Source organism: Takifugu rubripes, chromosome 21, assembly GCF_901000725.2.
Source record: "Takifugu rubripes chromosome 21, fTakRub1.2, whole genome shotgun sequence".
NCBI lineage: Eukaryota > Metazoa > Chordata > Actinopteri > Tetraodontiformes > Tetraodontidae > Takifugu > Takifugu rubripes.
Genome location: NC_042305.1, coordinates 15,129,925 through 15,144,052, shown reverse-complemented (window position 1 = coordinate 15,144,052; position 14,128 = coordinate 15,129,925). Strand labels below are relative to the sequence as shown.

Below are 14,128 nucleotides of genomic sequence, written 5' to 3'. Positions count from 1 at the left end.
CAAAGAATAATGAATTAAATAATAAAGTCAGCTGTGCAGGGCCACTGTGATAATTAAGTCAGGTGAAATATGGAGATAATGAACATCTATCATCTCAGAGGTTTATGCCCTCCACTCGAGGCTGGGTAGAATATGACCAATGTTCAGCTAGCTTGGTTTTTTATGGTGACTTTCACTCCAAAACGTTTTGCATATAACATGCATTAATAGCTTTAAAGTATAATTAATAGGTTCGTTGTGAGCACTCATTTCTCCCTGCTGCCCTTAAATGGAGGGAGTCATCAGCTGATCACTCCTCCCCAAACAAACGCCATCTGACATGGATTAATGATTTACAACTGTGACTTTTAACTTGATGACTTTAACGTCAGTACGCCTTTGTACTCTGTCGTTTGATTCAATTATGAGGTTTTAATATTTTACCCCATCTCCGGGAATATCTCATAGTCCTCTAATATTTGACTGCTTTGGTGTTTAAACAAAAACCTGTTAGTAGAATCGCTGAAAGACGGTCTGTTTGAAATCCTGAATGAAATACTGTCAATACTTCTCCCGTAAAGCCTTTTGTTAGAAGGATGTTTAGTCAGGTTTATTGCTGCTGGTGGTTTCATCCTTATCTGAGTTTGCAAAAGACCCCTCAAGTCTGGGAATAACTGAAATAGGGCTGACATCTCTAAAGGACTGAGTCTGGGCCAAAAGAAACATGTAACCTACTGCTGTTGACTTTTTCCCAGCATAGCTCTTATTAACAGGAATTATAACCTGTTTCAATTGAGTATTTGATTAAAATGCAGTGGAGTGTTCAGCTTGTGTTTCTGCATATTTGCTGCAGTTTAATGTGGCTCTACTTTCACTCTGGTGTGAAAGTTTTTGCTATAAAAGACACATTCACAGACTGGAACGTCACCAGTAATGTCTGAAGCTGCACCCACCAGGATCTCACTACTCTCTACCATTATTCTCACACACTGTCTAAATCACAAGAGTTTCTTTCTTTCTTTCTTTCTTTCTTTCTTTCTTTCTTTCTTTCTTTCTTTCTTTCTTTCTATCCATCTATCCATCTATCTATCTATCTATCTATCTATCTATCTATCTATCTATCTATCTATCTATCTATCTATCTATCTATCTATCTTTCTTTCTTTCTTTCCGAAAATGTGGTGTGCAGCGTCCTCTTGTGGATAAAGAAGAAAGTTTGTTATTTATTTATTTGATTTAGTTTAAAATGACATATTATCAGTAAGAGCAAAACTATTTTAAAATCTAAACCACAAAATTGTTTCGTGCATATTCGGAACGAAGAAAAAAGAAAAAAATATATGTGGGAAAAAGACAACACCCTTCATATCCTAATCTTTCCACCAATCTCAACGAATCCACTTCCCAGAAACACCAAAATACAAGCCATTATGTAAGTGTCACGATAATAAGTGCTCAATGGTTGTTCAAAATTGACTTATTTTAATTACTGAAGCTGATTGTTCATTTAAGAACAAATGTCATGGCCTTTTATACAAGCTAACGCCGACGCTAAGTAGCAGCGCAGTTAGCTACATTGTTGCTAATAGTTATTTTAAAATATCGCAATATTTAAACCAGTATTTATCTTGAAACAATTAATCATTTACAGGGATTTTACGTTTTCTGTCATGTAATCGAATGCTACTTGTAATAGTTATCGGTGTATTGTTGATTTAATGTAACGTGAGGATGTTTATTTGTTAGTGAGTTTCATTGCATGGCCTAAACGGAGGGCACTTTTCATTATTATTTTTTCGTCAACAATGTTAAACAATAAATGTGTGTTTTACTGTCTGACATGCTGAAGGTCTGGAAACGGCAGCAGTTTTCCTGCTCACATTTTTGCTGCTAACCGTTTTAAAGCCCTCGACTATGCGTTTGAGGTGAGTTTAAAGTGTGTTGCTGCCCAGATGGATGCTTTATTTTCCTGTGGGATCTCCTGTGTCCTTTCTCTGCTTCAGAAAACCACCCGTGTGCAAGTTATTATGGATCTGATGTCACTGCCAGCACCTTATTCCATTGGTACCAGTAACCTCTACCCTCATGATGGTAAACTGCCTGAGGACACCTACAGAACACCCTGGATAAGAGGTATATCTCTGGGCTCATGGTGTTGGTGTAGATCGTAAATAGTGTGCATCTATGCTGAGTTGATTGTTTTAGGAAACGTGACCTCCAGCTGCAAACTCTTGGTCAGTGGTTCTGTCCTGGAAGATCTGGGAGACAGAATTCAAGGGAACTCACCGGAGAGGTTCCGCTGTTATACACACACTGTCACTCTGGCCAACATTTGGCACTTGCTGCTTTGCATGTTGCATTTTTATACGTTTCAGATTTGACGCAAGTCTGAGTGGAGATGCCGAGGTGACACCCAGCTCTAATTCCGGGTTGCTGAAGGATCTGGATCAGAAGGAATACGTTTGTCTTGTAAAAGGGTCACAGTTCGACTCGTGTCAGGAATCATTCCTCAGGTGGACGTCTGAGCAGATAAAACCCAACGATGACAACGAGGGTAATTTGACTTTCAAAACAGGCACAAGGGAATTAGTCTCTTACCAATCAAATTGCTTTCTCACTGAGAGTATTTTAACATATTTCCAAGAATTCCTCCTGCCCAAAGATCTTATGATTGTGGATTACCTGCCACAATTTAAGAGACACTTACCCACCCTACGACTGAAGCTGTCTAGGCTGCAAACCCTTCCTGTGTCCGACCCTCTGCTGAGATCAACAGACGGCACTTTGGACTCTGCATTCAGGTGGGAAAATGAAGTTATTTTCCTGGTTTCTTTGTCATGTTCCTCACTCTGCTTTTTTTCTTTTAAAAAAAAATCTGTTTCAGGAACCTTGAGTCTTATGAACATCTCCCAGACGTGAAAATCAGTTACACTCAGATGTGCAGACACATTCAAGAAAAGTTTGCTAAAGAGTCTCCGGCGGCTGAAGAGGTACTCCAGGGTTTTAAAAGATTTTCCTGCACATCAATTAGCTTTAGCTTGGATTGTTTTGTCTCTGCAGTCTCTGCTGCTGCCAACAATGTTGGACACAGTGGATCTGAGCCAGGCCTACTACACCTCATTTTCCAGCATCCGTGGTCTGTTGACAGTTGTTCCTGAGCAGCTGGACGGACAGCCTCCTGTCCTTGATGTACTTAATGAAGGTGAATGCAGAATAGAGTTATACAGTAAGGCAAATAAAGTACAGACAAGTAAATGTTTCCCATTTAGATGTAACAGCCTCAGTGGAAATCTCTCAGTATGAAACCCAAGAGGAGTCTGTCAAGTGGAATATCCACCTGTCGGAGATGGCTGGTAAATGTCACCGTATGTACTTGTTGGTCATTTTGGTGGAATCTGCTGGACACTCAAAAGGTATCTTCTCTTTAAGGACATGCCATGCTTCCAACTGAACTAGAACTGGACTTGACTTTGAGTCCTGAAACCAGACTAACTCAAATCAGTCTGTCCACATGTAAACTTCAGATGGAGGAGCTGTCCCAGTGCTGCAGACCGTGAGTGCTCCGTCACACAGCACTAAACTTTGGTTGGTTTTCCAACGTTCCGTTAGTGAACCTGCATGCAATAGCGCTGATGCTTACTGATCATGCAGAACTTTACTGTCGGCAAAGACTCAGACAGAGATGGAAGCAGGACTTTGGAACGCAGAGAAACATCTATGTCCTGTGGTGGGCTTTCTGTTAGCAGGTGAGCACACTCACAACTCACCCCTCATATACATACCAAACTCTTGCTGAAATGTCTTTAAACCTTCCTGGAATTACTGCATAAGTAAACCTGCGGGGAGTAACGACAGTGTGGACAATGATTTAGCGAAACAAGTTACAACTAAGACCACTAGAGGGCGCAGCTCACCACCTTTAATAATATAAAGCGTGAGACTACAGGTGAACCCACACAGAGGGTCTAAGTCTCTGTCAGAGTTCAAGACTGTCACGACACCTAAAGAAAAATCACAATTCGAGAAAATAAAGTGTTCTAAAGGGTGTTATCATTCTAATCTTAATTTCCTACAGAACCACACGTGTGTACACCAGATGTATGCCTCCAGTCCATGTCTGAAGTATTTCAAGCCTTAAAGTTGGAGAGGCAAAGTCTTACCTGTGCCGGTGAAGACATGCAGGTATTTCTGTGCAACACTTGTGAGTTCACAGAGAAAATGGGTTCTGAGGTTCCCCCTGCCACGCATAGAAGGGTGGAAGAATTCGAGAAACTGCCACTTGAAGACTTTGAGGGTGAGGAGCCTTTCATTAAATCACCTTGTTCCTTGGATTTGCTGTGTGCTTTAGTGGAACAGCATATTACCAACATAACAATACAATACAATACATATAACATTGTGGATGTTATATGTACGTACTCTAAGAAGATTATTTACAGTCTTACTGCTCTTTAAACAAACATAAAAAAGTATGCTTTAAATCAGCGTAATTGATGTTTTTTTAGATAAGTTGGATAGCTTTTACCAAAATTGTTTCTATAATTTTTGCCTTTATGCTTCACATCCTGCATCTAAAGCTGTAGTTATTTGGATTTCTGACATCTTGTCTCCACTGTTCTTAGTCACAGAAAAGATATATCTGAAGAAACAGGAAAGTGCTTCTTTCCGTGCAGAAGCGGCTCCAGATGAGACGCATCTTGAAGGAGAAACATTCACAAATACGTCCCCAAATCCGCCTGCCGACCCATCTAAATCATCTGAAAACCAAATATTCCCCAAACTTCCTGCTAAGACCAAAGTTATGGACATATCTGCTCCTGAGACTAACACAAGAAGTAAAGGTGGCACAAAATGGAGAGAATACAGTTTAGGGCAGGTGGCATCCCCCAGACTAGACATCAGAGACGATCACAGAGGTGTGCTAGTGAACAGATATCTTCCTGAGGAGACCCTGGACCGTTTGTCCACCTTCATGATGCTGAGAGCAGAACAGGCAGTTCCTGTTGAACCAGTACAGAAAACTGTCAACATTCCATCTTTTGGTAGATTCTGTAAATACTATTTAATTATTAGTTTTGAGACAATTATCAGATAAATGAAATGAATCGTTATCTTATTTGTTTAACTTCTAAACAGCATCACAGCCGAACCAAAGGACACCTGATCTGCAGCCGTCGCTTAGACAGACGCACAAATCAGGCGACGGGCTGAAATATACGACGGGTGCCGTTTCAGAAAGTGTTACCAGAGAGCAGAACTCAGTTTGTCACTCAACAGGAGAAGTCAGCAGTCAACATGTCCAGTCTGTCATCCAGTACAGCAGGGATGTCCAGGCCACAGGTGCAACACACAGCAACTCCAGTTTAGATGCTCTAAGCATGTGAAGTAAAACTTCCTCCTTTCTAAATTATGAAAATGTCTTAAGTTCACTTTATAAAATATATGCTGCTTCCCAGACAGCCAGAAACGTGCCTACTGGGAGCTGCTTGAGTTTGCTGAGCCCCTTCTGAAGTCTGCCAGACAGCTGGGGCTCGACTTGCCAGTAAGGGGAGACTTCAGCTGCCTGGACCCTGATCAAACGCATTTCCTCCTGAAGCAGCAGGAGAATGTGTTCTGCAGGGCACACGCACAGAGCGAGGCGCTGGTCACAGGTGCATAATGTCATTTCACCAAGCAGGAGCCCATTTGTCGGACAACTTTATGCTTTTCATGGTGTAACATCTCTGCGATTCTCTGTTGCGTGCAGATCAGGAAGCGCTTTTCAACCTGGCAGCTCTCATTCATGCATTGGTGATGTTTAAAGAGCTGCTGCTGAACTGCACCCTCAGTGCTGCACTGGGTCAGTGCCACACTGATAAATCCTCAGCAATTCTGTGGCGTCGACTAAACTGCTAAGTGTTTTTCTGTTACCAAACCATGGCTTTGCAACCCAACAAACCTCTTTTCATATTGAAGACATGGTGACGTTTACTTCCTTTTCCTGTCGGTCTTAAGAGTACCTGACCCAGGCAGCTGAGGCATGTGCACAGCAGCATCTGCAACAGCTGTTGAAGAGGCTGCAGATCATCCTCTTGCTCAGTAACAAGAACCCAGAGACGAACTTCAAACTGCTGGAGCTGCAGCACCAGCTGTCTACGTGGCTGCACAGCAGGAAAGGACAGGATGCCACAGCCAGAGTTGGTGTTCTTTACAGACAGAGAATTATCACATTTTATATGTACAATGCAGCTGCAATGATTTAAAACATTAAGCGTTGTTAAGATGGCCAACAATCACCCAATATTTAATGCCGGTGCTCTTTACCTTCAGGTTATTGTCTTAATATCAGTTGACTGTGACAACAGTAGGTCTAGAATTATTACCAGCTTGAGTCAGGTTACTGGTGAGTGACATTTATTTCAAGTTTTTTGTAAGCTACTGCAGAACAAACTTAGATCAAAGCAAAATTTAAACCTGTAACAATCCTGAAATGCATCTTGCAGCTAAGTGTGTGGGGTTTTGTCATTTTAGGTGGCGCTGTGACTGCAGTGTCTCCTGAGGAAGGCAAGAAGAAATTGAACGGTGCCAGTTTAGTTAGCTGGTAAATTTGATTTTTTTTTTGTTCAATATTTAGCCTGACTTGTTAAGAGTTTCCTTTTCTGTATTTACCTGCTCTTTTTTTCCATCCCATACACCAGTATGCAGGACACTGTGTGTGCGGTAGTGTGTGAGCAGCACATAGGTCCAGATTTCCCCTGGAACCGTTTTTCTCTAGTGGTGGAGTACGACCGCCCAGGCCAGTCACCGTGGGCCGCAATCTGCAAGGAGAAGGGCATCAGTCACTTTACGTTTAACACAGTCCTCTCCGACTCTGGTTACCTGCAGCTATATTGTCATTGTAAAAGACACCCACACACTGCCATCATACAGTGATTAATGCGCTTTGGATTTGTTTTTTTAAGAGGAAGAAAAAATCCTGTGGTGTCTGGAGGACAACGTGCCTTATGTGTTGTTTGTGACAGAAGGGCTTCTCAGCTGCCCACATTTGCTACAAACACTGGAGTCGGGGTACATTTTTCACATTTATCTGAAAATAAATCATACCTGAACTCTTTACATTCCTTAATGTTGCCTGCTGAACCGTGTCTGAGTCTTATAGATTTAATATAACGGTGGTTGAGAGGAGGCACTGCCCGACCCTGCAGATGCTGGGAGGAACCCACCGCTATGCTGTACTCACAGTTGATGAAAGCTCTTGTATCGTCATCCAGGTCGTTCCTCATTTTTAATATCGTATGCGCTTCTCCTTAACTCTGTGGAATTCTTATGGTAGTTGTTTTGGGATGTGTTGTAGGTAAATGTGAGATTTAATGTAGATTCCCTTTGTGTGCAGGAGGAGGATGAGCTGTGTCAGCAGCGAGCCAGTGAGGTGATGGTGATGAGGCTGAGCGCTCTCTCTTTGCAATATAGCTGCTGCTGGCTCATCCTGAACTGTCCAGACAGCCAGGGAGGAGGGTCAGTGGCTCCACACACTTACACACACGCTTCATTTTCCAAAACACTGACCATTATTACCCGCCTGTGTGTTGGCAGACTCTCCACTCCAGCTTTCAGTAACTTGGCGTTAGTTTATTCTTCCCTGGAACAGTTCAGTAACCAGAACTTGGAGGATCTAAATGTGAAAGTACGACCCAAACCCTTTATACACTGGCTTGGTTTCTGATGTTTGTGCTCAGTGTTAAGTTGGTTTCCTTGTGTAATATAAATATTAGACATTTTTAATGTTTTATTAAATTTTTTTGTTGTGTTAATTGTTTGAGCACTTGAAGGAACACTGCTTATCTACTATGTTTGCCAGGTTTTGATTGCGTGGGGGGTGACAGACATAGCCAGATGGATCAGCCGGATCTGCTTTTTCACTCTGATGTCCACTGAGAAGGATCCTCTTGACTTCCTAGACAGGGACTGGCTGAGTGTGATTCCCTCAGAGGTGCTTTGTCCAGACATTCATGTGGTTGAGACAATCTTTTCGGTTCACTATGAATCAGTGCCACCCTTGTTTATTTTCCAGGACGAAAAACGTTTATTGTCGTTTCCTTGTATTAACCCACTGGTCGGGCAACTGATGCTAAAGAGAGCGCCGACGTTCCGTTGGCTCCTCGGGGCATCTCTTTCCCAGCTGCAGGAGCTGCTCCCTGAGGTTCCACAGAAGGTTCTCAAGGTGACCACAGACAAACTGAGTTCAGTAACCATGGAAAGCCACCACAGTATAACATCAATTCATTTAAATGTCACTGTTTATGTAATGTTATTTATACTTCTGATACACAGTTAATGAGAGAGCCCAGAGAACACCAGACCTTGCAGGTCTCCTCTTTTCTCTTTGCTGATAAGAGTCAGCTAATGCTGCGCAGCTCTAATGTAAACAGTGTATTGTTGTGGTTCCATCAGTGTTGCGGAAATATGCCCGCTAGGGAAACAACCCATTAAATAAGAAAGTGGAATATTTTCAGCAATTCATCCGTCTCCTGTTTCTGATTTTAGCTTTTCAGTGACACCACCTCAATGTTCACCTCACCATGTTCAGAACCAGCCCAGCCTCAGATGTACGGTACTGAAGAAAACATTCAACACAGTTCCTGGACCGACAGCTGTGGCCCCGAGCTCAAAGACCTTTCAACAGAACCAGAAGCTGTCATCGTTCCTCATTCAGAACAGCTTTGCACTGACCAGAGCTCCCATTTCTTCTTTGGAGACGACAACACAGACTTCAGACTCGACCTGAGTTCTTTCTTTGGTGGCCCGGACGATCCCCTACAGAGGGACTGGACCAGCAGTGATCCGTGGCAAGAGGAGAACAGGCGCAGGGGCGGCGACAGCAAGAAGCTGACTGGATGGAAGGGCAGAGCTGGAACTTTGGGAGGAGTTGTTCAGAGGGTTCAAGCAAAGCCTGAAAGTCCAGCCAGGCTGGATTCTACATTCAGCTGCAGCCCCGTTGTGCAGCAGTCAGTCAACCGTTACATGTCTGTCAACTCTGCAGACCACTTTTCAGATAGCCAGAACATTTGCTCCATTCTGCATCCTCCTCCAGACTTCCTGTTGTGGAGTCCCAGCAGAAATTGCAGCACCAGCAGCTTTGCTTCTACTAAATACGGCACCAAATGCTGCTTAGGACAGGAGAGGAAGAGGAGCGGTGAGGCTGCAGGTGCTGTATGGTCGCAGTAGATGAATAATTCAACTGTTTTTGTCTTCCCGATCTGCAGTGATATCTTAATGAACCAAATTTAAAGCGTTGGTTCGTGTTTATTTGCAGTGTCAACGCCAAGGAAAAGGGGGAGATTAAGCTACGAGCGTGTCCCAGGAAGAAGTGATGGACAAACAAGGCTCAAGTTATTTTAGTTGTCAGTGTTTTGTTTTGTTAAATGTGTGTTTAACAAGAAAAAATTGTCCTCAATAAAAGTGTTGTTGTTGGAATATTCAAGCCATTTTTATAGCTTTACATGATTTAAGACATTTTGCAAATGTAACCCTAAATAATAAAACCTGCAGCTGTTTTCTTTTCCAAGCTGTTGAAACATCTTTTTTATTTACATTAGATGCTACAAACAAGCGTTTTCTCTTTAATATTTAATAATTCACCTAAAATAATTAGATAAATGAGCTGGTCTCATCAGTTCAGCAGAAAGATTACAGCAACGCTCACGTTTCGCTTTTGTTTCTCCTTAATACGGAACACGGACAGTGGAGAAAACAACCAGTGATTTATGATTGGAGGAGTGGGATCGAGTAGGGGGCATTTCCAGCTAAACTGATAAAGCTCCTCATTTTAGCAGCTCCAGCGGTAGGGCTATTTTTTTCCCCATTTTCATTTAGTGAAGCAATCCCCTTATCATGGTCCCTCAGCTTGTGGAGAGAGTGCTTATCTTCACGAGCCAGCAGAGTGAAGCCAGCTCCCTCAGGAATGATCCCCAGACAAAGACGACCCCGGGGGACATCAACTCCCAGCCTCCCTGCCTCTGGACAGCCATACCCTGCACCGGCTAGCCAACGCCATCAATAACCCGCTCCCCCCCAAACATCTTTCTTTCTCTGCCTGTCTGTCTGCCTTCTATCCAGCAGTGGACAATCGGGGAGGGTAAATGGTGGTTTTTAATGGCACTGGGACAAAAGCCCAACCTTCCCCATAAAAAGGCTAGGTAAATAGCCGCATAATGGTGCAGTAATTACCCCTGACAATACTTAAACCCGGGACTGAATGAGACAGGAGAAATATTGTGGGAATTTACAGGCTGTTTAAACCAAAGCTATCTTTTAGGTTTGGATCCTGGTCTGACCACAATCGTAAAGGTCACACAGTTATCTTCAATGTCAGACAGCAGTTAACTGTGTCACCTGGGCATTTCCTCTCAGTCACTGATTTACGATGACCCCAGTTTTGCCTTCCTGCCTGACAGAAATGGATAAATAAATAAATAATGAAAGCTAAAGTGAGGTGGGCTTTTGACAACATAACCTGCATCACAATACTTACTAGGCAATTAAAGCTGCACTAGATGAAGCCCAGAAATTTGTAAACTAAATCTATGTGTATTGGGAATGAATTCATAAAGCAAGAAATGATATTATTGAACATGATTAAGAATTAGAAGTAATATTAACGAGACCTTCTGGTTTAGTCATGAATGGCTTCTATTAAATTGCATTAAAAAAGTCTGTTTTTTATTATCAGCTGAATTATTAGAGCAAAGATCGTAGTAATAAAAAAAACCCAATGTGGCTTGTTGCGATTGTGATCGTTTTTGCAGCAGTCATTACACACAAAAAGGAACTTGTCACCTTCTGGTCAAACATTCCACTTGTGCGTTAAACATTCTGCTACAGTTCATCATTTCTTTCCTAATTCTACAAGTGGCTTTCCAGCTCCTCGGCCGTGATGGCAGTTCAGCTTCAACCTTAAACGACAGCAAGCGTTCAGGTGTTTTCTCTGTCTACTGTTGTCAGAGCTGGTTGATACAGACGTGGAGGCTGCAGGCTGCAGCGGAGGCCGAGTAGAGACGGAGAGCCGCGATGCTCGGCCTGCAGGTGCAGCCTCTTGGAGGAGGAGGACCCATGAATGGCCGATTTAGAAAACGGCCCCAGCGGGCCTGTTCTCCACAGCCCGGGGCTAATCCCGTCCCCTAATCGGATTATGTAAATTCCTACTCCACGCAGAGACTTCCATGGAAGGCTGCGTCTTTGAAACAACACTTGAAGGGTGTAAAAAGGACAGCGACAACTGGTTAAACTAGATTTAAAAAAAAAAAATTCTAATCCGAACGAGGGTTGAAAGTTGCAGCCGAAAAACTGGGGGGGAAGGAGAGGGAGAAAAGGTTGGCAAGAGGTGAGTCAGGGTGTGTGCTCTCTCTGTTTCCTCTCATTTATATGCGGCCCCTAGGACTGGCTCAACAAGATTACCATTGTCGCAACAAAACACATATTGTCCACCTGTCAATCTAGATATGGCATTTTTACCTTTTGTGGCCCAATCAGGCCCAGTTCAATGGCGAGGGAGCCGGTGGTACCAAGGTCATTTTCCACGGTGGAGGGGAAAAGGCTGTCCGTGCCTAATGTCAGAGGAGCAGAAAAGGAATAGAATAAGCGTTGGCAACTCGGATCAGCGAGATGAATGTCTCAGTTTCCCCTTCAGCAGGAATTCATGTGTCACCTTCTGTCGAAGAAACAGTCAAGGATTAAACCACAACGACTCATAAAAGCTCAGCGAATGGTCACTTAAAAGGCTGTTCAGTCCTAAGAGTCACAATCCCCCTCCAATGGTGCTGCGACACAACTGTTAAAACCGTTGAAGGTGATGATTTGTGGCCAGCGTGATCATAAAGCCACCTGGATTTGTTGTAAATGACAGAAAGGAGGCGGAGTTTGAGCCCCCAACCTCACACAATGCCTCAGTCTCCACGGCCGACGTCACACAATGGGCTTCACACTGCTATAAAATGTAGGATGCGAGCATGCAGCAGTCTCAGCCTCTCTGTTCCCCATCCCTCCCTCCCTCGTTCTCTCTCTTCCACTCTCTCTTCCCCTCTCGCTCTTTGAGGATCTCCATCAGCGAGCTCCAGAAGATGTGGACATTCACCCAGGAATCCTGGACAAACGAATGACCTGCAGGAGAAGCTTGATCCAACATACTTTGTAAATTCCTTCATAAATACAGGTGAGCGAATCATAGAGTATTGTTTTCGAGGCAAATTGGTAAATACCCATATAAAGACATATTGGTCGCAATTGGTCTGCATTTGTAGTGTTATGTAATAAACGTGAAGGATATATTTTAATATTATTCATCTTATACCAGCAGAAAATCTTAATGTAATGGCTAATAATGTACTTTAACCGGGCAGTTCAGTAAAAACCTCTTCGTTTATTTTTTTCCCTTCAATTTTTTCTTTATAAGAAGCCACAACCTGCGCTGTTGTCCCTAAAATTATATCATATATAGACTGTTGTGGAGGGAAGCAAGTATGAACTCTAGTATTAATAGATAATGCTGGCATTCATAACAGAGACACTCTTTGCCTTTACTTTTGTGAACTCCATTGGAATCACTGTCAGAATCCCTGATTCATTTTGGGTTGGCCGTTGCAGCTCTACCCAGCACCATGACCAGGAAGGTGTTCACCAACACCAGGGAACGCTGGCGCCAGCACAACGTGAACGCCGCCTTCGCAGAGCTCCGCAAGCTCATCCCCACCCACCCTCCAGAGAAGAAGCTGAGCAAGAACGAAATCCTACGCCTGGCCATGCGCTACATCAACTTCCTGGTGCAGCTGCTGGAGAGCCAGAGCGGTCAGCAGTCGGGCCACTCCCCTGCAGCCCTGCTCACCCTGCTCAGGGGGAACATGGAGCAGCTGCAGTCGCCTCCACACTCCTGGGCCCTGACCAGTGACACAGAGGTCCCCTCACCTGGATCCAGCTGCGACAGCTCCGAGGCCTGGTAGAACCACGGCTGCAGGCCGCACAACAGGAAGGACTTTTAAAACACAGCTCAAGTCGCTAGAGTCACTTTGGCCTCTGAGGTTTATGACTTCAACGCAGAAACATTTCCACATCTGTGGACGCGCGGAAATAAGACTCAGGGGAGGGGGGATGAATAGTTATTTAAATGGGTGAACCACATTTAAGGCATGCCCTCATAATGTTTTTGTTACCAGCTGCCCGGAGATCATTCGTTTTCGCAGGTGAAGAGAAAAGGGAACGCTAGAAGAAATAGGAAGAAAAAGGAGTTTCCCCATTTCAGTGCACACATTTGAATAGGACAGCCATTTTTGTTCACTCAAATAGCCAAGGGCACTTTTGATTTAAAGGACATGCACTTTGTTTCAAAATGTATTTATTTTTATGTAACATCTGACCTTTTTCTTTTGAAGGTCATGGTTTCTGTGAGAAACATTCTCTGTAATTGTCATGTTTTACATATTTATTTGTATTTAAGATTTTGTAAAAAAAAAAAAAAAAAAAGCATGTCAAGCAGCCAAAGATTATGAATTGATTGTCTTAAAAAAATGTGCTACTGCTATACCTCTTTAAGTTATTTTCATTTGCTTGTGAATAGATGATGTGTTATTTATTTGAAGTATTTATTTAATAAATGGTTTTTGAACAACAATACTTTCTTCAAGTAATTGAAAAAAATGGAACTCTGATTTAGCCAAGATTCAATATTGATCGAGGCAGTTAGGCGTGTTAAAACTGGCCCATTTAAGAATAAGAATAATGTAAATATAAACGCAATGACGTTGTTTGACACGATGCAAGATCCTGATTGATCTGGAGTTAAGAGCAGCACAGCTTTTTCTTTGTTTGTGCTCAAATAAGGCCGAAAACTTTCATCCACCAGGCCTGTGATGACCATGTGGACAGACCGCTGACCTCTGCTCTTGGGCCACTGACCACAGGCCTGAGAAAAGTGGCAGCTTAACTTGTGACCCCTGAGAGCCTGAGGTCATTCCAGAGTCAAACGCTATCCAGCTGACCACGTCCTCCATTTGTTACTACAAACACTTTGGTTAATACAGGCACCATAATTAACCTCAAAGGCTGGAGGGAATATGCAAAAATCACACATGCAATTTATTTTCTTATTATTTGCTTATATTACTTTATATTATCGATTATA

The 14,128-nt window shown here is 43.0% G+C and overlaps 2 protein-coding genes and 1 long non-coding RNA gene across 4 annotated transcripts; 2 read left to right on the top strand and 1 right to left on the bottom strand.

Moving 5' to 3' along the window:
- The first annotated feature begins 1,176 nt into the window (after positions 1-1,176).
- shoc1 (shortage in chiasmata 1) lies at positions 1,177-9,521 on the top strand. Of its 2 annotated transcripts, none has more exons than XM_029829073.1 (28): positions 1,177-1,411; positions 1,829-1,904; positions 1,983-2,112; positions 2,185-2,272; positions 2,355-2,533; positions 2,624-2,780; positions 2,864-2,969; positions 3,040-3,181; positions 3,249-3,332; positions 3,409-3,532; positions 3,631-3,725; positions 4,055-4,273; positions 4,602-5,021; positions 5,116-5,319; positions 5,436-5,630; positions 5,726-5,818; positions 5,974-6,155; positions 6,289-6,361; positions 6,490-6,559; positions 6,657-6,832; positions 6,921-7,026; positions 7,118-7,229; positions 7,352-7,473; positions 7,552-7,642; positions 7,817-7,948; positions 8,030-8,179; positions 8,503-9,158; positions 9,267-9,521. In XM_029829073.1, the coding sequence occupies exons 1-28, from the start codon at positions 1,320-1,322 to the stop codon at positions 9,355-9,357; spliced, it is 4,365 nt and encodes a 1,454-aa protein (XP_029684933.1). In that variant the 5' UTR covers positions 1,177-1,319; the 3' UTR covers positions 9,358-9,521. The 2 variants fall into 2 exon arrangements, with proteins under 2 accessions (XP_029684933.1, XP_011614290.2); XM_011615988.2 differs by having other exon boundaries at positions 1,179-1,411; positions 8,503-9,163; positions 9,272-9,521.
- LOC115247469 (uncharacterized) lies at positions 6,356-11,849 on the bottom strand. Its single transcript, XR_003886528.1, has 4 exons — positions 11,663-11,849; positions 11,470-11,561; positions 6,628-6,776; positions 6,356-6,513 (listed from the first exon to the last, which is right to left on the bottom strand). It is a non-coding gene; the product is annotated as an uncharacterized lncRNA (long non-coding RNA).
- A 104-nt stretch (positions 11,850-11,953) lies between these two features.
- tal2 (T-cell acute lymphocytic leukemia 2) lies at positions 11,954-13,618 on the top strand. Its single transcript, XM_003975111.3, has 2 exons — positions 11,954-12,166; positions 12,598-13,618. Exon 2 carries the CDS (start codon positions 12,612-12,614, stop codon positions 12,948-12,950), a length of 339 nt encoding a protein of 112 aa, XP_003975160.1. The 5' UTR covers positions 11,954-12,166; positions 12,598-12,611; the 3' UTR covers positions 12,951-13,618.
- Positions 13,619-14,128: the final 510 nt, after the last annotated feature.

What these genes read in the sequence shown, in the direction of transcription:
- tal2 (XM_003975111.3), top strand. Translation starts at nt 12,612, where the DNA reads ATGACCAGGAAGGTGTTCACCAACACCAGGGAACGCTGGCGCCAGCAC.
- shoc1 (XM_029829073.1), top strand. Translation starts at nt 1,320, where the DNA reads ATGTGGGAAAAAGACAACACCCTTCATATCCTAATCTTTCCACCAATC. An exon ending in ACTTTGGACTCTGCATTCAG is followed by an intron (nt 2,781 to 2,863) that starts GTGGGAAAATGA and finishes AATCTGTTTCAG; the next exon opens with GAACCTTGAGTCTTATGAAC. An exon ending in TGGAGGATCTAAATGTGAAA is followed by an intron (nt 7,643 to 7,816) that starts GTACGACCCAAA and finishes TATGTTTGCCAG; the next exon opens with GTTTTGATTGCGTGGGGGGT.